The 20,504-nt window shown below is 43.3% G+C and overlaps 3 protein-coding genes across 8 annotated transcripts in view; 1 reads left to right on the top strand and 2 right to left on the bottom strand.

The window, feature by feature from the left end:
* Nucleotides 1-5,279: 5,279 nt before the first annotated feature.
* si:dkey-21c1.4 (uncharacterized protein C17orf80 homolog) lies at nt 5,280-8,967 on the bottom strand. 2 transcript variants are annotated; one of them, XM_048233351.1, is made up of 5 exons: nt 8,574-8,965; nt 7,001-8,245; nt 6,607-6,693; nt 6,162-6,272; nt 5,284-5,637 (listed from the first exon to the last, which is right to left on the bottom strand). In XM_048233351.1, exons 1-5 carry the CDS (start codon nt 8,578-8,580, stop codon nt 5,498-5,500), a joined length of 1,590 nt encoding a protein of 529 aa, XP_048089308.1. In that variant the 5' UTR covers nt 8,581-8,965; the 3' UTR covers nt 5,284-5,497. The 2 variants fall into 2 exon arrangements, with proteins under 2 accessions (XP_048089309.1, XP_048089308.1); XM_048233352.1 differs by lacking the exon at nt 6,607-6,693 and having other exon boundaries at nt 5,280-5,637; nt 8,574-8,967.
* Nucleotides 8,968-9,072: 105 nt separating this feature from the next.
* si:dkey-21c1.1 (uncharacterized protein LOC100150256 homolog) lies at nt 9,073-15,935 on the top strand. Of its 5 annotated transcripts, none has more exons than XM_048233917.1 (4): nt 9,073-9,184; nt 10,136-10,237; nt 11,678-11,792; nt 14,529-15,935. In XM_048233917.1, exons 2-4 carry the CDS (start codon nt 10,221-10,223, stop codon nt 14,808-14,810), a joined length of 414 nt encoding a protein of 137 aa, XP_048089874.1. In that variant the 5' UTR covers nt 9,073-9,184; nt 10,136-10,220; the 3' UTR covers nt 14,811-15,935. The 5 variants fall into 5 exon arrangements, with proteins under 5 accessions (XP_048089874.1, XP_048089878.1, XP_048089875.1 ...); XM_048233918.1 differs by having other exon boundaries at nt 9,092-9,184; nt 10,078-10,237; XM_048233920.1 differs by having other exon boundaries at nt 9,108-9,159.
* Nucleotides 15,936-17,708: 1,773 nt separating this feature from the next.
* tepsin (TEPSIN adaptor related protein complex 4 accessory protein) overlaps nt 17,709-20,504 on the bottom strand; it is a 10,095-nt gene continuing 7,299 nt past the window's right edge. Inside the window, exon 13 of the mRNA XM_048233344.1 lies at nt 17,709-20,170. Within this exon, the coding sequence (XP_048089301.1) occupies nt 19,436-20,170 (735 nt within the window). The 3' untranslated portion in view covers nt 17,709-19,435. The remainder of the gene's footprint in view (nt 20,171-20,504) is intronic.

Raw genomic sequence — 20,504 nt, 5'->3', positions numbered from 1 at the left:
GCCTCTGTTTTCTGTTTTGGATGCCAGGCCTAGTGTTCTAGTCAAGGACGGTTGAGGATGTGAACGGAAGCAACAGCACTTTGAGTTAGAAAAGAACAACGAAAACAAACGACAACACAACTTTCCCTTTATTTTCTTTTTATGAGAGAATTTTCACTTTCTATGTTGTGTAGTTTTGTTTTGATCTGGCATTATTGTTTTTTTTTTTTTTGTTTGTACCTTAAAGGTATATGATCACCTGCAAAGACAGAAATTCAGTGACATGGTTTTTGTGCAGGGAATGGTAAGTCCTCAGATTGAGGTGGAAAATGTTACAAAGTTCATATATGTTTAATTTTATTCCCTTATATGTTTGCTTTTAAAGGTGATATTTGCAGGAAATGTGTTATTTTATTGACAGTACTGCTTCCTTGCAGTTTCTAGTTTATAAGTTGAAAACACGCACAGTGGGTGTTGTGACATGTCTAGGAACCTTCTGGAAGTGAGCACTTCTGTCTGTCTTTCCTGCAATTTTTCTGAATTTGCTATTTGTTTCCTATTTCCTATTCCTATTGGTTTTCTGCTTGAGTGTGTCCCCCCCCCCCTAACCCCCTCCCCTGCTGGTCAGGTCTGTGGCCTCCTAGTGTCAAGCTGTTGAGGAGTCATCTGCCCTCTAGTGGTCACTTGCACACACACATTCATAACATAGGACGCGTTCACCCAGACAGGGTTTTTTTTACAACCTCAAGGCTTCATGTAAGGTTTTAAGTATATGTGTTGTGACTGATCCTTTTGGCTAATGTAATACATTTCACATTTAAGAAAAGAATGGGAATGGACAAGCAGGAGATGAGCTCCTAAAAAAATGTTTTTCAGTGAAAAACTGCAAAATGGAACCCACTGCTTTCTTGTCTATTTCAGCGTTTAGTGAGTGGTGGAGAAGAGAGGGTGTTTTTGCTTTGCCTGTCTATCTTGTTGTGCATATCGGTGCATAAACATTCTGCAAAATTTCAAAATGAAATCGTTGTCATTAAACATTTTTTTTAAGGCCTTCTGCAATGCCCCGCCTGAAACACACACACACACACACACACTGCCCTCTACACTACAGTCTGTTCCTTTAGCCAGCAATTCTACCAAAAATGACTGAGAAGAGATGTGCATCTGTGAACTATGCTCTGATGTAACAAGAGCACTTTTGAAGACCTTAAGTTTGAAGGGCTTCTTTGCCTTAGGTGAGCGCAAGTGGAAAATATGTACCTGTTTTTATATTGTTGTTTTTGCGCTGCTTTTTATTTGTCGTTTTATTTTATTATTTTTTTATTTTGGGTCGAGCGAGTGTGGCCTTCTAGATACCCCACAGCAGTATATTTTAGTTTTGTTTTTTGTCTTTCAACATTTCATTTTCTATTCGTATCACTTAAGACTTGATTTTCTTTTCTTTTCTTTTTTTAGAAAACAAATAAAACGTGAAACACAAAATATTTATAATTTTTGTAAAGAAAATGAATGTAAAACAAAAACAAAATGGAAGTTATTTTTATTATTTTGGTTATGGCGTGTTTAAGTCAAATCAATGTTATACTGTCTGTTCTCGGTTTCTTTTTTTGTGAGTGTTCACTACAGCAGAAGAGATGAGAGGAAAAAAAATAATATTAAATTCATTTTTGAATACTGTCACAACATTGTGGGCTTTAATTCATTTCTAAATGGGTTTGGGTCTATAACATTACAATTATATAGTTTCATTTCAGAGTATATGAAGGCATATATAAAAATATGTATAGACCCTTTCAACAAGGTAAACAAAAACAATGCTTTAACGTTCTATTTGGGCCCCAATCTACTTCCTCTGCATTAAGATAACATATGGAATGTTAAAAAGGAAGTCTTGTGGGGCCAACTATGATGCTGATAATGGAACTCTCTTGAAAGGGTCCATTCAGTTTTTAATATGGCCATAATAGTGTGAGATATGATTCATCGCTAAATGGGTTTTGTAAGAAAAACAAGGTGTTCATAGAATAAGGATGTTTCTTCAGTTAATGCAGCTTCAATCTTTATTCTAATATAAAGCAATCATGGAAGCACGTGGGACATATTCCGGGCACCAATCTCGATAAATGAATCCAGAGCTTTTCAAACTCTTCTCATATATTTTTTTCCAAAGTCTCCTACATTCTAAATGTAAATGAATTAGGTGTATTAAAGCAAACAGGTCTGATCACCTTATGTTGTTCTGTATAATAATAAATCTCCACATTGACTGGGATGACTCTCAGTGGTCTATCTCCCAAACCCGATTTACAATTGTTTGGTTACATTCACACCTCAAGTTGCTTCCTGGCACAGGATGATGCCACAGCATGGACCTTTTGAGCGTTATATTGATACGATCACCATGTGGGACATAATGTAACATATGTTCTTAGACAGGGTAAACTGTAAATCCTTACAGTTTGGACATGAATGTTGGGTTTGGGATAGAATTCTTTTGTTTCATTTAAGAGTATGTGAAAAATAAGCTATATCAATTATCCCTCAAATATAATTTATATAGTATAGAATATACTATATGCACAAATAGACAAAGTCAGACCAATATTCTGGGCAGGATAATCACTTTACTTATTTCTTTTTTATTTCTTTATTATAAGTAACATTGCAGCGACATTTTCTCTTCAAAAATGTTCCCTTTTCAAAATTTGGTAACAGCGTGTCTCTTATCACAGCTGCTTCCTTGGCCGTCTCGTCTTCAGAATGTGTACTTACTGTAGCTTTCCACGCCGGCATTCCAACTCCACCTCGGAGTGGCTAGTACTCGATGCCTTGGTTAGTTGGTCAGGAGTGAGATGGATGAGGTAAGAATTTGAGCATCAGACCTAATCAGAGAGTAGGGTCAAGGGTTGGCAGTCTTCTACTCTGCTCAAACACCCCCACACACACAAACACACAAACACACAAACACACATACACACAAACACACATACACACAAACACACAAACACACATACACACAAACACACATACACACAAACACACATACACACAAACACACAAACACACAAACACACATACACACAAACACACATACACACAAACACACATACACACAAACACACATACACACAAACACACATACACACAAACACACATACACACAAACACACATACACACAAACACACATACACACAAACACACATACACACAAACACACAAACACACAAACACACATACACACAAACACACATACACACAAACACACATACACACAAACACACATACACACAAACACACATACACACAAACACACATACACACAAACACACATACACACAAACACACAAACACACATACACACAAACACACAAACACACATTCACACAAACACACATAAACACAAACACACATACACACAAACTCACACATAAACACACTCAAACACACACACACACACACACACAAACACACATACACACAAACACACACTCACACAAACACATAAACACAAACACACATACACACAAACACACATACACACAAACACACATACACACAAACACACATACACACAAACACACAAACACACATACACACAAACACACATACACACAAACACACATACACACAAACACACAAACACACATACACACAAACACACAAACACACATACACACAAACACACAAACACACATACACACAAACACACAAACACACATACACACAAACACACATACACACAAACACACATACACACAAACACACATACACACAAACACACAAACACACATACACACAAACACACATACACACAAACACACATACACACAAACACACATACACACAAACACACATACACACAAACACACATACACACAAACACACATACACACAAACACACATACACACAAACACACATACACACAAACACACATACACACAAACACCACACGTACACACATACACACAAACACACAAACACACATACACACATACATCTCCTTATCCCCTTAGGGGGTTACTAAGTTCCAGATAGGGAGGGCAAAATATATGGGTCATTCTGTGTCAAATCAGATAAGGTTTGTTGCAGCACCGTCTCAAATCAGATAAGGTTGTTGCAGCACCGTCTCAGATTTTGTTCAGACCTTGTCTATATCAAGGATGGGTCCCAAAATCAAGGCCTGTAAAATATTTCTGTTCAAATCCTAGGTCTTCATATTATTTTCAGCCCTTAACATTACTTCAGTTTTACAGCCAGAAAATCACATGATCTGGGAAGCAATGTTTGGGCATTAATATAATAAAATTATATTGAATGAGTATTATTCATAAGCAGCCCAAACTTTTTAGGATATTCTCATTGATTTTCTACAAGGCCCTAGATTTGGAGAAAAGGTGCAAAAAGAGTGGCATTAACTTGTTTTTGTGCACTTTTTGTGCACATAAGTATAATTATAAGTATATATACTCTTTTGATCCCGTGAGGGAAATTTGGTCTCTGCATTTATCCCAATCCGTGAATTAGTGAAACACACTCAGCACACAGTGAACACACAGTGAGGTGAAGCACACACTAATCGCGGCGCAGTGAATTGCCTGCTACAACGGCGGCGCTCGGGGAGCAGTGAGGGGTTAGGTGCCTTGCTCAAGGGCACTTCAGCCGCGGCCCACTGGTCGGGGCCACGGCTAATGGGCCACACATAGAGTCAAAATCATTGTTATCCCTCAGGGACAAGAATGAAAACGCATAGGTATACTATGTAACCAAGTAAATGTATTTATACATGATGAAACATGGTACATCACTGCCACTTCATACACAAAATGACTATGAACTGAGCTGATGACTAGGAACTGAGCCTACTATGATTTTCGTGTTCCTAGCTAGCCCACATAAGTTTAGTCCTATTAACATTACTAACATTACACCTTGTTTTATCCTTAATATCTTCATGTGCATTTGTTGCAGAGGCCTCAAATATCGGTTCAACATTAATAAAGTATTGTACCTGCAGACAAAATAATTATTGATGATAATGTGGATACAAAAAAATGAGTTTACAAGACCCTCAATATCACCAGTTTTGCACTTTTTTCCATATCTAGGGCCTTATATAAAACTAATGGCCATGCAGTACAAACTTTCCAATGGTCCAGTCATACTGAGAACATGTCTGTCTTCCACCCTACAAAGTTTGGGCAGACTAGGAATAATACTTTTTAAGATATTAATTCCCAAACATGGCCTCCAAGATAAGGCATTTCTGAGAGTGTAAAAATGATACAAAATCAAGAGTGAAAAAATGTATGAAAACATTGTAATTTAACAAAAATATTTTACAGGTCTTAGTTTTGGGACGTAAATATGAGGTAGACAAACTTTGAGAAAAATCTGAGACGGTGCAGCAACCATTTTCCTGGATTTTGTCTGATTTGACACGGAATGACCCATATATCTTTAATTTAATTTAAAATTTGTCTTATTATTATACCGTTATTATTTACTGCTGAGAAGAGTTAATATAGTTGATAGAACTCACTTAGGTGTGGGTAACTCCACACGTAGCTTAGGACACAGTAGCCAGCAATAAGCATGCCGACCCCTCCAATACCACCCTTACGTACGTCAATATACCGTCTGTAATACCACTGCCAACCTGCAGGGAGAGCATCACATCACAGAAAAACAACAGGCTGTCAATAAGTGTTGTATCTTGATATGTTGGCTGTGCTGAAAGCCACAGGTACATGTGGTTGAAAGAAAAAAAAAAAACACAAAACTTCTCTGAGTAGAAGTAGTAGTTTTATATTTTAAACTGCTAAAATATATTTCTAGAGATGAACATCCTATACAGAATGATGATATTATCCTAGTTCTCTGTGTTGTGTTGTTATAACACAGCCCTGTTATGACTGTTATTGCGATCTTTTACACTGCTCCCATACCAGTTACTTAGTGTGATTCCTGTCTTATTCTATGATCTTAGATACCACGTCTCATAAATACTGCTGTTTTTCCCAATAGATTCACTTTTAAAGTTGTATACAATAGTGGCAGAATAGCAGTGAAAGAGACTGAAAGCAAGAAAAAACAAAGACAATGGGAACACAATTAAAGGTAACATAGAAAGAAACCAACAAAGCAAAGGGAAGATGGTATGAGTTTTAAAGAGGCACTGACCATTTTTCAAAATGGCTAACCCCTCTTTAGGTGACTGTGGTGTTCGGTCTGCAAGCCAGGGAAGCAATTCATTCAGTGTAACGTCACCAAATCTCCTCTCTGCAAGGGGGACTGTACATACACACATACACACACACACACACACACACACACACAAAAATACAATTAGCACTCTACAAAACTCTACAAGTGGCTCCAAGAAGAGGAAAGCAATAGCAAATGGAGACACACAGTTCATAATAGCCAGCAGAACATGGAAGCGTCCACTACACCCACAGCACAAGATACCGAGAGAAATACAGTGTTGTGAAATGGGAGACACAACAGGGCAACTGAAATGATGGCAACAGAGGAGGGGACAAAGACGAATAAACCAATGAAGGACCCGAGGACCCACACCAACTAGAGAGGACAGGAAGTGAGGCTTTTATAAATACCTGCTTACCTATACTGAGGCTAAAGGCCTGTCCCCCCGAGTTCAAAGATGAAGATGGACCTTGCGGTCTCTTGGACCCACCTAAAACCTCAGGCACTAAAGTATTCAAAAGGAAACGAGTATGTGTTTCATATGGTTTACAGGTCTTATCAGCAAGTACATGTATTACTGTAATGTCATTAGTGGTACCTTTATTTAGTTTGACATATACAGTAGGACCAGAATGTTAAGGCCTAAACACCTTTCTCTGCTGCAAAACAACTCACATTAGTTTCTCAGTTCCCAACTGTAGTAACTTTGCTTAGATGAGCTACATGAAACTGAAGATACCAAGTCCCTCTGCAATAAACAGTTGGAGCCCAACTCTACCCACATTAACTAAGCAGCAGTATCTTTGTTGTACCTGGTAGAGGGGTGGGTGGCAAGGGTGCGGGGGAAGGCTTCATCCAGTACTGCTCGTGCCCTTGGGCCAGCCTCCCTGGAGGTCTGTACACCTCCATCCCATGGTAACCTGCAGTAACAGTGGACATCCACTCCAGGCTCCGGGGATTTGAGCTGAGGGCGTCACTTTGGGACGCTAGTAGGGTGACCTGTGGGGGCTTTGAGGAGTCTGCACACTTCATGAAGGGGCCTTCCAAGGACGCAGCCTTCTGAGGATTCATGACAGATTGAGGCAGACTGATCGTGAGAGCTGTGGTTCCATTGCCAACCTGTGGTTTAGTCCCCACCAAGGACGCAGTCATCGGCACTCCATACTTCCTGCTCAGTAGACCACCCTTAATGTGATCCCACACACTAGTCTTCACTTTGTAGGTGTATGACACATCACTGTCTGGCACTTTCACACTCAACAGGTCTTTGCCTCGGCCCTGCCAACTTGCCTTCACTTCTTCCTGGAAATGTGTTTGAATTTGGGGTTTCAAGTGGGACGGATTGAAGTGCTGGTCGTTTTCTGTGTGAGGTTTATGCAGAGCTTTATGTGTGCGTTCCTGAACAGACGCCATTGCTGTAGTGAGAGGAACAGCAAGACCATTCTCCTCGACTGGCAAGCGAAGTGAAGCCTTTGACTTGGCTGCGTTTTTGAGTTTGGTAGCTTTGGTGACCTCTCTCTGCTCTCCTCCACCGGTTGATCCCTTCAAGACATTCGCAGCCAGTGTGATTTTTCCTAAAGCCGTAGCTTTCGGTAATGATATTCTGCCCGTTTCCATCAAAACAGCAGACAGCTTCTCTTTCTCTGTCTCCTGTTTACTCCTTCCTGGCCATTTCCTTTTAATTTGCCCCGTGTCTTCACTTAGACTATCTGATGCAGGGTTGGTAGTTTGAGGAGATGCGAGAGGAGTTGAGGTAATAGGTTCTGCTGGTTTCACTAACTTTTTATTTCTATTTTTGGTTTTCAAATCAGACAGAGATTCAGTTTTACCCTGACTGGAAGAAGAAAGTTGGTCTCGGCTTGTTGCAGCTGCAGTCGTCTTCTTCTTACTCTTGACTACCACGGCCTTAAGGAGAGCATCCTCACTCAGGGTGTCTGCACTTTTGGGGGACGCAACAGCGGGAGCCATCTTGCAGTGATTAAGATGAGTTTTAAGCCTCTTGAATGTCCTCCCACAGTAAGGGCACAGCTCACCAACCACGTTACCCTTTTGCTTTCCTACATTAACAAATCAACACAAAACAAAAAATATGCAAAGAGGCATTCCATTAGCAAACACTTGTTTGTTTAGCTCCAGTCCACACACCCACACACTTCAATGCAAAATTAGAGGACCAAGGGAGGTATATGGAACTGAACTTGGCCAAGCTCCTCATTCCCTGGCATAACTAAAACAAACATGGTTATGTCCATTTGTTAGCAAAGGTTTTTGTTTTACTTATGGGTCAAACTATAGTCGAAGTCCTGCCTTCAGATAAGGTCTCTGCTGCACATGGATATTTCAGCTCAGAAAAAAACAAAAACTGAAAGAGATTGCAGAACTCACCAGTCATGTTGACCTCTTATTTTTTAGTTCCTTGATGTGGAACAAGCTGGATACAGTTTTGACAGTAACTTTCATAACCCACTTAGCTGACAGGTCAACCATTCTCTAGTGGATTGTGGGTCGTCGAAACGCATAGCGCAAATATCCTAATTTAGTAAACATAAATATTCATGATGCATAATCTGTCAAGTCTCAAAACAACTGTCTAAGAAAGGAGACAATGTTACTAACCATAGCAATGACCATGGGGCGTCCATGCTGTGCATTATTTTCAGATCTACGAAAGCCCTCGTGGGTAGCATAATGTACGCCTGTTTAGAATTCAGTAATACCAGATACTTTGATGCAAACTTGAGATTTACAATGTGATCGGCTATATTTTTATGTGACATCAATTACACTAATTACAAGCTTTTAAAAATGTAGCTCCCATAATAATCCCTCCCTCGGGTTTTCCACTGTATTACGTCACTATTTTGATCGAAGGCACTCCTAACGTCAGTTAGTAATGTAAACAGCAGTAGTCGCAGCAGTTGCAGGTGACCCGAGACGTAACCACAGACAACACAGAGACGAGTGTCACTAGGTGCAGATACCGGCATGATTTCAACGTAATGTGATTTTTTTTTCTTGTTTTCTATATACAGTTGCTATTTTATATGTACTGAGTTGAAGGTTCAGTGACTGTAATGAAAAGTTTGTGAGATTTCAGGCACAGTTGCTACCTTTAGCTTGCTAACGGTGGCTAGTTAGCCTGTTTTTGTTAGCAAGCCATGGAAAGTTATCCAAGTGATGGCTAGCTAGCTGCAATTCGTTTGATGCATCTAGCTGCTTGAAAACAACTCTGGAGAATTACCTCGCGTGTAAATCAAATTATTTTATTTGTTGTTACTTATTTTCATGATTGTGCCAACTTTAAACTTAAAGGGTTAGCGGTTTAATCTTCCTTAAGTGGTTGTTATACGATTGGTGGACCGCTTGTTAGCTGTAAGCTGTCAGTCACTATCAAAGCATAATGGTATCGCTAGGTAACGTTAGCCGGCTTGCCAGATAGATAGGGTTGCATTTTAAGAACATTCTTATCGGATCTGTATTGACTATGTGTGAACTTTGGTTAGTGCGATACTGTAGCGCCAATAAGTTCCTCACAAATATTGTCAGATAAGCGTTACTTGTAAACAAACTTAAGGTAACGCTAGCGGGCGTGCTATTTAGCCAACTTGGTATTGTAGCTAGAAGCTAGGTCGCCGAACAACACAGCTGACGTTAGCATTCTTTAAAGCTACTAGTTAGCCAGCTACATAGATCTAGCTGCTACAGGCCGTAGATCTCACTGCATTGGCTGTGCTGAACACAAATAGTGGGTTTCGGTTTTGATGTCATGAACGACAAGTGTTTTAATAACTTGTGTAGTTTTAAAGTACGCATGTATGTAGTGTTTTGGCACATGGTTTTGTCATTTTTAATTAAGTTGACATCTAGTTGTCTGGCGTTTGTTAACTAGTGGCACAAGTTCCTGGAAACAGCCAAGTGAAAATACGTTCCACCATCTTGTTCATTAGCTAGTTACACACGGACCCGGTTTCTCAAGACGACGTGATCTGTCAGTCTTTCCAAACACCATCTGCCAAATAACCACCACGTCCGATGTTGACAGAAAGCAGGTAAGATCTCAAAATCCAAATCTTAGTCGTAAAATGTGCGATATCGTCAACGTTATGTCCTTGTTCAGTTATGACATGGCATCACCTGTTGTGGTTAAATTTAGTGAATCGCTGGCAGTTACTTATGGCTAATCGACTTGGAATTACGCAATAGCTGTCAATATCAATTTGGATTACGGCAATGGTGATGTAACTCGGTATGGTTGCACTTGTATCCGAATTGATCATTTCGAGGTGCTGCTAGCTAACGTTACCATTGCAGATACAACTGTATCAAGGAGGCGCAGTGTTACTTGGTCTACACACCAACCCAATGTCTTTTGCTATTTTTAGGCAGCCTGACTAACCCCGATATGAGCGCTATCTGTGGTAATGCAATTGTGCACTAAGATTTTGGGTGATACAAAATTAACCCGGTCAGGATATTTTTTGCCGTACTAGCTGAGTCATTGCCTTCGATATGAAGGCACTCACAGAGCGGAGTGAATGGTGACTAACTGCCTGCAAGCAAGCCATGTTTTATCATAACTAGAATGACTACACGATGTTGTATAAGCAGTTTATTTAGCGCTTGAACGTTAAAGGCCGGTGTTCCAAAGGCGTTAGCCGGCGTCACCGGCTGGTTGGCTGGCTCGCTCATCATTCCCAACCATGTTTGCAGATATGACAGAAAGGCACAGTATTTGTACCTGTCTGCCATGTATTTCAAGCTTATACTGTTAACGGAATAACCAAATAAAGAATGTAGGAGGATATTTGACTAATATACTCAGCCTATGTGAGGGTGTGTAGAGTCAAGTGCTTTTAACGCCAGTGACTTCTGAGTTCAGTCAGTTCACTCCCTGCAATTTCCATATACCCTTTTGTATTGTATTATGCCCCCCCCCCCACTCATCTCATCAGCCCAATAACATCAGTCTGTGAGTCAAGCAAAGGATACGGAATGCTACAGTGTCATGTTTTTTTTGTGTGTCCTTCTTCAAGTATAGTCTGCTCAAATTCATGTAAGCTTAACATTATCTTAGTGTGTAAGGGACCCTTGGTTTTGGAAATAAACTTGCTTAATTTCTCATTATTCTGTTGGTATGTCGGTAACCCACCATGTTTTTATCCTAAAACCTTTGCACAAATCTTCTTACCATTCCCTTTTTTTTAAAACTGCTAACAGAATGCGTGGTTTTGGTTTCATACTGGATAAGAATTGAACAGTGATCTCTACATGGGTTCTAGGCTTAACCCTTCTGGTGCACTTGCATTTCACATATTCACTGCCTTATGAATTCTTTCTTGTGTGTGTGTGTGTGTGTGTGCGGCGATGTGTGTGTAATGCAGATGCGCGTGGTGTGTGTGTGTGTAATGGCGGCGATGTGTGTGTCTTGGCGGCGTGGTGTGCGTCGCGTTGTGTCGCGTCGCGTGTGAGTGTGTTTTAAACCCCTACAGGAAGCGCAGGCGAAGCAGTGACAGTGAAGGCGGTCAAGTCCTCCCCCAGGCGAAGAGGCCTGGCGGGGGCAACGCCCTTCTGCCCGACCTGGGGCGTGACGCCTGGGACTCAGAGGTACGAGAGCCGCTCTATCACCTGCCACCTGTTCACACCGCACGCGCTTATGCCGTTTATATTATGGCTGCGCTACCTGTTGATTCCACCGCACGCGCTTATGGCGTTTATGTTACGGCTGCGTTACCTGCTGATTTCACCGCTGCATATGTGCCGTTTATGTTACGGCTGCGTTACCTGCTGATTTCACCGCTGCATATGTGCCGTTTATGTTGTAAGCTCGCGTTACCTGCTGATTTCACCGCTGCATATGTGTTGCGTTATAGGTTCGATGCGTGTATTACCTGCTATTTCACGCTGCATATGGCGTTTGCGTGTGTGCTCGTGTACCCCTGTTTTTAAACCCAGTAGTGACGTGAAGTTAAGGCTGGTCAAGTCCGTTCCCCAAGTCCCAATGAGGCCTGGCGGGCAACGCCTTCTGCCCGACCTGGGCGTGGCGCCTGGGACTCCAGAGGCAATGCGAGCGGCTCTATCACCTGCCACCTGTTCACACCGCACGGCCGCTTATATTATGGCTGCGTTACTGGCCAATTTCGCCTTTGTGTATGTGCCGCTTATGTTATGGCTGCGTTACTGGCCAATTTCGCCTTTGTGTATGTGCCGCTTATGTTATGGCTGCGTTACTGGCCAATTTCGCCTTTGTGTATGTGCCGCTTATGTTATGGCTGCGTTACTGGCCAATTTCGCCTTTGTGTATGTGCCGCTTATGTTCTAGGCTTAACCCTTCTGGTGCATTTCACATATTCACTGCGCGTTCTTTCTTGTGTGTGTGTGTGTGTGTGTCTGCGGCGATGTGTGTGTGTCGCGTGTCTTGGCGATGCGCGTGTGTGTGTGTCTTGGCGTGCGTGTATTGTCTTGTGGCGTGCCATGCGTCGCGTCAAATGTCGCGTCGCGTGTAGGTGGGCAACCCCTTCAGGAAGCGCTGAAGCGAAGCAGTGACAATGGCGGTGGGACCTTTGTGAGGCGAAGAGGCCTGGCGGGGAACTCACCTGCCACCTGTTCACACCGCACGCCATTTATGGCCGCTTTACCTGTTGATTCCACCGCTGGGCGCTTACCTGTTGATTCCACCGTTACCTGCTGATTTCACTGCTGCATATGTGGCCGCTTATGTTACGTGCCAAGCACCTGCTGATTTCACCGCTGCATATGTGCCGCTTTATGTTAGTGGCTGGCGCTACCTGCTGATTTCACCGCTGCATATGTGCCGTTTATGTTATGGCTGCGTTACCTGCTGATTTCACCGCTGCATATGTGCCGTTTATGTTATGGCTGCGTTACTGGCCAATTTCGCCTTTGTGTATGTGCCGTTTATGTTATGGCTGCGTTACCTGCCGATTTCACTGCTGTATGTGGCGTTTATGTTACGGCTGTGTTACCTATCAAACTAGAAAGATGTAAGGTTGAGTCTAGGAGCGCTGCAGCAGTAACGAATGTGAACACACACATGTAACCGAACTTCAGCAGTAACGTATCAGCAACTTAGATGTAACATTTCAGCAATGTAGATGTAATGTATGGTAGTGGTAGGCAATATGAAACAGACCTCTTTCAGCAATGCTACACTACATGGTCTGCAAAATCAGCAAAAACAAAGTCCATCAGATTTCTGAGATTGTGGCCACTTCAGACTGCCTCTGTTCTGTGGCTGCTGCGTCGCATTTCACGTGAGCGTTCATACGAGAAACGTCTCTTATATCTGCTGCGGCCAGTCTGCCTATTAAAGCACGCTTTTGCAGCGCTGCTCGAGCCGCGCGCCTAACGGCTCCCACACACAGCTGCGTTCCGTCAACGCATTCCAGTGGGTGTTCCCGACGGTAGCTATGCAAATGACTTGAAGTAAAACTGTAATGTGATTGGTTGGTGCCGCCCGTGGATTGGCTTGATTGGCCGGTGCCGCCTGTCGGTGCAGCAACAGCTGAACTCAACGCCGAAAGCAGCCGGAGAAACGCGCTAACGGACCCACAATTCAGTTCGGCAACGGATCACGTGAGCCCATTTAAAGTGAATGGGATGCATCTCCAGCAACGCGATGCACGCAGCTGTGTGTGGGAGCCGTAAGACGTGCGTGTCACGCAGGCAGTGTGCACGCTTTAACCTGTTAATGCGCGTGAAGAAATGAAAACGGACAGGTAGCGCAGCTACCATGCACTCGCCACGCATCCGCTGTGAATCGGGCGTTAGCCACTACACTACCACCGCACCTAAAATGACCTAAAAGACTATAGAACAGTGGGGCCAGGAAATGCCGCCTGGCTCACAAAGACCACCATGCCAGAACAGCCCTTCATATTGCTACACAGGCCTGGTAGATCGGCCTAATAGAAAATGCTGAGGAATGTAGATTTGCTAATGAACAGCATTCAACTCTCAATCTGTCTGCATCAAAGTTCACTTCCGATTGTCAGTTATATTTCCCTTTATGTATATGATGGTGAGAGTATATGAAGTCAGTCTCTTTTGCTTGTTTTCTCCTGGGAATGCACAATACTCATATTGTGACACAACTGGGGCATTTGTGTTAAATGGTGAAGCGTTATATTCCCCAGTTGTGTCACAATATGTTAAATGGTGAAGTGTCATGTGTTTACCCTGTCTGTGTTGTTATACCAATGAAGGCCTGACATGTTGTACTCACTGAAGGACAGCTTCCCTATGGGGACATTAAAGTACCTATACTATACCAATCCATACATTGAGTTTGAAATGAAATGCCCTCCTCCTGTTTGTGTGCAGTCGTCCAGCAGCGACAGCAGCGGCATCAGCAGCCCAGAGCGTCTGGCAGGAGCCAGTGGCGGCAGCAGCAGCAGCAGCAGTAGTCTCGGCAGCATGAAGGCCTTCGGCGCGGACGGCGGAGGCCGAGGGAACTACATTACCCAGGCTCCCTGCAGCCCGGCGACCTCCTCGAACCCGGGTGACGAGCCGCTGCACGCCATGAGCTACCACGACATCAACCGCGTCCTGCGGGAGGCCCACTTCGCCAGCCTGAGGACCAGGAGCCACCCGGGCGCCACATGACTGCCCGCCGCCGCTGCCCCCCTCCGCCTGCCCACCCAACCCCCACGCCAGTCAACCCCTCATGGGCATTAAACAGCAGCCAGGCCCCCTCTGAGGACCGACTGGAGGGACATCATGGGTACTTTTCCACCTCTGCCCGACCACCATCACCCCCTAGCACGTCCACCTCCACCTCCACATCCACCCTGTCCCACTCCATGCACACACCATGTTAAGTGTGGTTGTGTGTGTGTGTGAGAGAGTGAAAGAGTTAGTGTGAGTGAACTACCTTTCTGTGGCTTGACTACTTTGCCCCTACCTGCCCCCCCCCAATCTCCCCACTCTTCCTATAATTTTTTTTTAACATGTCCATATGTGAGGGAGGGGGGGGGTTGACCTTTTTTGTGTGTTGGATATTGTATCCACTTGGGTGCTACATAAAAGAAAAAGAAAAATGAGAATGACGCTTGCAATAATAAGTCTACATGTTTATTTCAGCAGTTTTCTTGCCCAGGCTAGTAAACTCAATGCAATGGAAAATCTTGAAGTGAACTGGTAGAACTGGTATTGACATTAGACACGATTAACTTCTTTTGTCAGTGGGTCTGCAGCTCGCCATAAGGTAACTATTTCACAGATGAGGAGAGTTTCAGAAATGTTTGGGCAATATCAACATAGAGTACACACAGGTAAGGAGAATTTTGGAATTGTTTGACAAGATCAACATAGGAATTGGATTTGGTTCCTTCTTTGGTTCTCCTGCTTGATTCTCCTGTTGAACAGCCTAGGCAAGCTAAAGAGGGCCCTTATTTCGTCAACAGGAACAAAAATCGCCTCACTGAGGGACCTCAATACTGTATGCACCTCAGAAGCGCACACACAAACATGTAGTCTCCGTTTCATGAACCTCCCATTACCCCCCACCTCCTCTTCTCCCATCCATGATGGTGTGTTTGCGTTTCCCCTTTTAAAACGGAGAAACAGGGATTTTTAGCTGTCGTGGCGGACTGCTTTCAGAAAATGACCAAAAAAAAAAAAAAAAAAAACAAAAAAAAAAAAAAAAAAAAAAAAAGCAGTGTTCCACTTTAGTGTCTCGAGCCAGCCTAGGAGATGAAAGCACAGGTGACAGACCGACAGACAGAAAGACAGACAGACATATCCTATACTCTCAGGCTGGGGCGGGGGGGGAATGCCCTCCTGTCTAAGGTGCCATGAAGCCGAAACACTGGCAGAACTTTTATTTTATTATTTTCTTTGACGGGGGTTTGTGGAGGGGGGGGGGGTTTGAGCTGCACTTTGGTTCACGGGAAGGGGGGGGGGGTGGCGGGGTTGGGATGGATCTTTTGTGAGGGTCCCGGTGACCCAAACAATGCCAGGACGGGTGAATGCGGAGGGGGAGGGGGGGGGGGGTGTTGCTGGGGGACGGTGCGGAGAGAGTGGACCGCTCTTGAATATCATGACTCACCTGTAGACGCTGGGCAAACCGTCTCAGCACTGAGTTTGGGTCTGAGTGCAGAGCCAGAGAGAGAGAGCAAGAGAGTAACGAAAATATAGAAAATTACTCAGGCAGCCCGGGGTCAGTGGGTTTCTGCTCTTGTAACTAGACACATGCATATATTTCCCCTATGGACAGGACACCCCTGTCCACCCCACTATAATTAGCCTGGCCCTGAATAGAACTCTCCGGTGGTGCACAGGCACCCCAGCAACGCCACCACACGCCTCTAGTGTACATTCTCCTGGGGTTTCACCATGCTTCGCAAGCGCCATTAGTCAGAACTGGTTGGTTTGAAAACATTTCTTTTATTTTTGTTTTTTAAGGGACGGGCGCACTAGGATAGAGTAAGGGGAAGGGGGTGACACTGTTGACATGATGCAACACCTTGTTGTGAGTGGACAACAGTGTTTTGGGAGAGAAATAATCTAGTGTAGATTCCTCTGACCCTCCCAAAGAAGTAAAAAAAAAAAAGCGCGCGCGAGAGAAGGGATGTGAAGGGGGAGCTGGATCTTAAGATGAGACAGTTATTCTTATCTGGAGGAAGACCTTTGCTACTGAACAAGCATGTTCAGACCATGTTTCTACAGAGGTCCAAAGGATAAGGGGTCTTAATGCAGCTTTTCCTAGGGTAGACAGATGAATTAGACCTGCAATACTGATGTAATTCTCCAGGCTTGATGTGAAACGGTCTCCACTAACACGACTGCCATTCTATGCATGCTGATCTTGTTGTGCATTTCTGTACCATTTCCAAGACAAGACCACAGAAATGAAAAAATTGAATGCGAAACGACAACATGACGAATACAACGAAACTGTACAGAAAGCATAGTGGGATAATGCCATTAATTCCTCAGAATTTCATTGTTATTGGCCCGTGTCGTGTTTTTTTTTTATTTTTATTTGGCTCCCTTAAAAATAATGCTGCACACACAGCACCCTCCCAGTCTCAAGTAGCCTGTGTGTGTGTGTGTGTGTGTGGACGGACGCTGACCTGTAGAGACGGGCGTTTCTTTAGTGAGTGTGTGTGTGTGAGGGCCTTACATCCATTCTCTCCACCTGTCTCTCCTTCACTGCCTGCCTCCCTCTCTCCCTCTGTCCCTCTCTGCTGTTAAGATCAACTCCAAACACTGTGGTCTGTTCCCCAGGAAAGACTTGATCAGCTTTAGATGAGAGTTTGTTTTTTTTCATTACTACAATCGTCATGATATTTTTTTGTATACAGAATTGTACATTACCTATAATAGTAAATATACAATAATTTTTCTGTTGTTGTTTTTTGATCATTATTATTTTTTGGAGATCTTCCTTACATTATGGAGAATTAAAATGTTTTGTTTTTAATTTTGAGGTTCTGCGTGATTTTATTCCCTCAACATACCTGCAAAGGAAAAAAAAAAAACAACAACCTCTACAACTCATTGTTTACAACAGATGTAATGTTACTGACAAAGAGCTTTCCACCTTCTCTGGATTGTTTAATGACACAGTGAGGTTAAGTTTTTCTGGTTTACAGACATGTGAAAGCATGACATGTTTTTGCTGAAGTGGATAAAGCCTCAACCTGTTTCATGGACATATTATGTAATTTATCACAACACTTCAAACACACAGGGGAACCATCAGAGAAACACACAAACACAACAGTCGCAATCAGTTACATTAAGAGACGTCGTTATTGAGGCTATCCATTCCATCATTACAACCTTCTTGCCTGCCCAGCAAACACAACCTTTAGGGAACGTCCCCTAAAGGTTCTCTGAAGGTAATACCTTTAGGGAACCTTTCAGGTAAGGTTCCCTAAACATATTACCTTCAGAGAACCTTTAGGGAACTTTCAGGGAAGGTTCCCTAAAGGTATTATTGTACCTTCAGAGAACCTTTAGGGAATGTTCCCTAAAGGTATATGTGTTTTCTGGGTGGTAAGCTGATGTGCTTACAGTTTGGGCTTTTGCCATGCATCAAGGAAGATCACACACACTTTAAAACACAGGCCTCATCTGTACGTTGGAACAAGGAAATAACCAGCTGCGAGTTGCAGATTTTGCATACTGTAGGTTTCAGATAACGGAAGACTTGAAAGTAAGTATGTGAGAACCACGTGCGCACCAACCACCAACCCTCCAACCACACTCAAACAACAATGCACTCTGTGATATTGCACTAAACAGTCTGTGTGGAGGGGACACCATTTAAAGACATGCAGGAACCGCTCAACAAACATTGGTAGCTGCAGGAGAATGGGAGGTAAAGGATGAAAGCCATGCCTTACAGTAATTTAGAGTGACACGAGACACTTTTCTCATCTGTCAGAGGCGAATCCTCTTCACTCACATTTCACTTTGTAGCCTTGCGTGAAACGAACGGGCTTTAAGACTTCCAGTGGCCACAAGTGTTTAAAGATGCAATATGAAGTTTTTAGGCTGGTCACAGAATTGTTTCTAGACCTGTCATATTGGCATATCTTTGTAGGAAGGAGAGAGGAAGACATCAGAAAAATGTGCAATGGTCTCTTAATTTTTTCCAGAGCATGTTCAAATGTCTTGATACCTGATGTGTTAGTCTTTTAAATATTTTAGTTATGAATTTAGCTATGATTATAAAAAAAATGCAATAAAAAAAGACAGAAACCATAATCAAAATACAGATTCAGAGAACCTTTCAGATTAAACAGAACAATTTGAACACTGTCTTTTAATTATGCTTCTGTAATTTTACTATCAAACCATTGTGTTTTGGAGGCGGCACAAAAAACTTCATATTGTACCCGTGAACAGTTGTTAAAGGATTTGTGAGACAGGAAACTCAATCTCTGGGTACCCTGAGAATAAAGGGCAAGACAAACAACATACCTCTAACCTGAATGAAATTGCACCTGATAACATTTTTGATAAAGATAATATTTGGAAAAAAAAAACACAACAGAAATATCAAAATGAAGCATCAAAGTTCCAAGAAATGACTAGCAGCATTGTTTAAAAAAGGTGTAATCAGTGCAAAATCGGGTTAGTTGCTTTAGTGTTCGCTTCTATGCTGCTTTGCCTCCTTAGAGGCCAAGCTGGCTGTAGGTACCAAAGAATATGAATCTCACTTCAATACTATTTACACACTCTGTGGTAAAATGGGTGATGCGTTGACAAAGTAAGGATCATACGTTAAGGAAGGAGAAAGCAGACCGATCTTGTAGGCGATCTTGCTGTCTAAGGTCACCACTAGCTTGGACAATACTGGTGTCTCTGTCTGAATCGGAATGCTGAGACAGAACAAATTCTGATTCAAGTTCTGGTTCTGCCTCCTCCATCTCCACAGATGGGTTCTCCGTTGTCGTGGCAACCGACAGATCCATGCCAACAGAAGCTGTCTCCAGGAGCTGTGGAGGAGGCCTTGCTCTGTTTACCAACTCCATGCCACTAAACAGCGACAGTCTACCCAGAGTAGGTGAGGAGGAGACGGGGGGCAAAACCTCACACGCCTCCCTCTCCTCACCACCAGGGCCTGGCTCTGGCTCTGACCCCTCCAGCCTGGACTCGAGCTCCGCATACCCTGACTCTGGAGGGCTTTCCTTGGGCCCCTCAATCGGGTCAAGTGGCCCTCTTCCCAAGCCCGCTATCCGGTTCTGATCACTGAGGGGGCTCCTTGAAGGCCTAGTTGGTGGTTCTGGTTCTGGTTCCTCGTGCGGTCCTGGTTCCAGTTGGGGTTCTGGCTCCTGGTGAGGTTTGGAGGTGGCAGGGGACCCCGTGATGGGGCTGGGGTGTAGGACACCGTCGGTGAGGGAGGGTCTGGGAAGCGGTGACTGGGCAGTGAGGCTGGGGCTGTCCGTGGCCAAGGACGGCAGGTTATGTTGTATTTGACCTGCCAAGAGAGCCTCAAACTGCCTCAGGAGCTGTGAAGGGTCAAAGTTCATTCTTAATACCATTGCTGATAACCGGTACAAAATACCCACGTAATTATTAAACAGAAGGCTTCTCTTAACCATAGTCAATTTGCATGAGAATGAATATCTAATATCTACATTATGAGAGGAGCAAAAGATGATCTAGCAAGACCATACAAAAATGGCTCGATGGTGTTTTAAGCCCCCATCGTCAACTTCAAGGCACCTAACCCTAACTTTAACCTTAACCCTAACCAACCCTAGTGCCTTCCGTGCAGCGCTGCCTGGAAGACGACATTGGGGGCTTAAATTGAGCAGTGACATTTATCCTTGTTTTATATTA

This window comes from Alosa alosa, chromosome 22 (assembly GCF_017589495.1).
Source record: "Alosa alosa isolate M-15738 ecotype Scorff River chromosome 22, AALO_Geno_1.1, whole genome shotgun sequence".
NCBI classification, from domain to species: domain Eukaryota; kingdom Metazoa; phylum Chordata; class Actinopteri; order Clupeiformes; family Clupeidae; genus Alosa; species Alosa alosa.
This window is presented reverse-complemented; position numbering and strand designations above follow the sequence as displayed.

Bases quoted from the DNA above. Each gene is read 5' to 3' on its own strand.
- si:dkey-21c1.4 (XM_048233351.1), bottom strand. The intron at 6,694-7,000 runs GTACAACAAAGA...TGAATACTTTAG, and splicing joins GCCACCCACCCCTCTACCAG to TGCCTGAGGTTTTAGGTGGG. The intron at 6,273-6,606 runs GTAAGCAGGTAT...GTGTATGTACAG, and splicing joins GGCCTTTAGCCTCAGTATAG to TCCCCCTTGCAGAGAGGAGA.
- si:dkey-21c1.1 (XM_048233917.1), top strand. The intron at 11,793-14,528 runs GTACGAGAGCCG...GTTTGTGTGCAG, and splicing joins GTGACGCCTGGGACTCAGAG to TCGTCCAGCAGCGACAGCAG.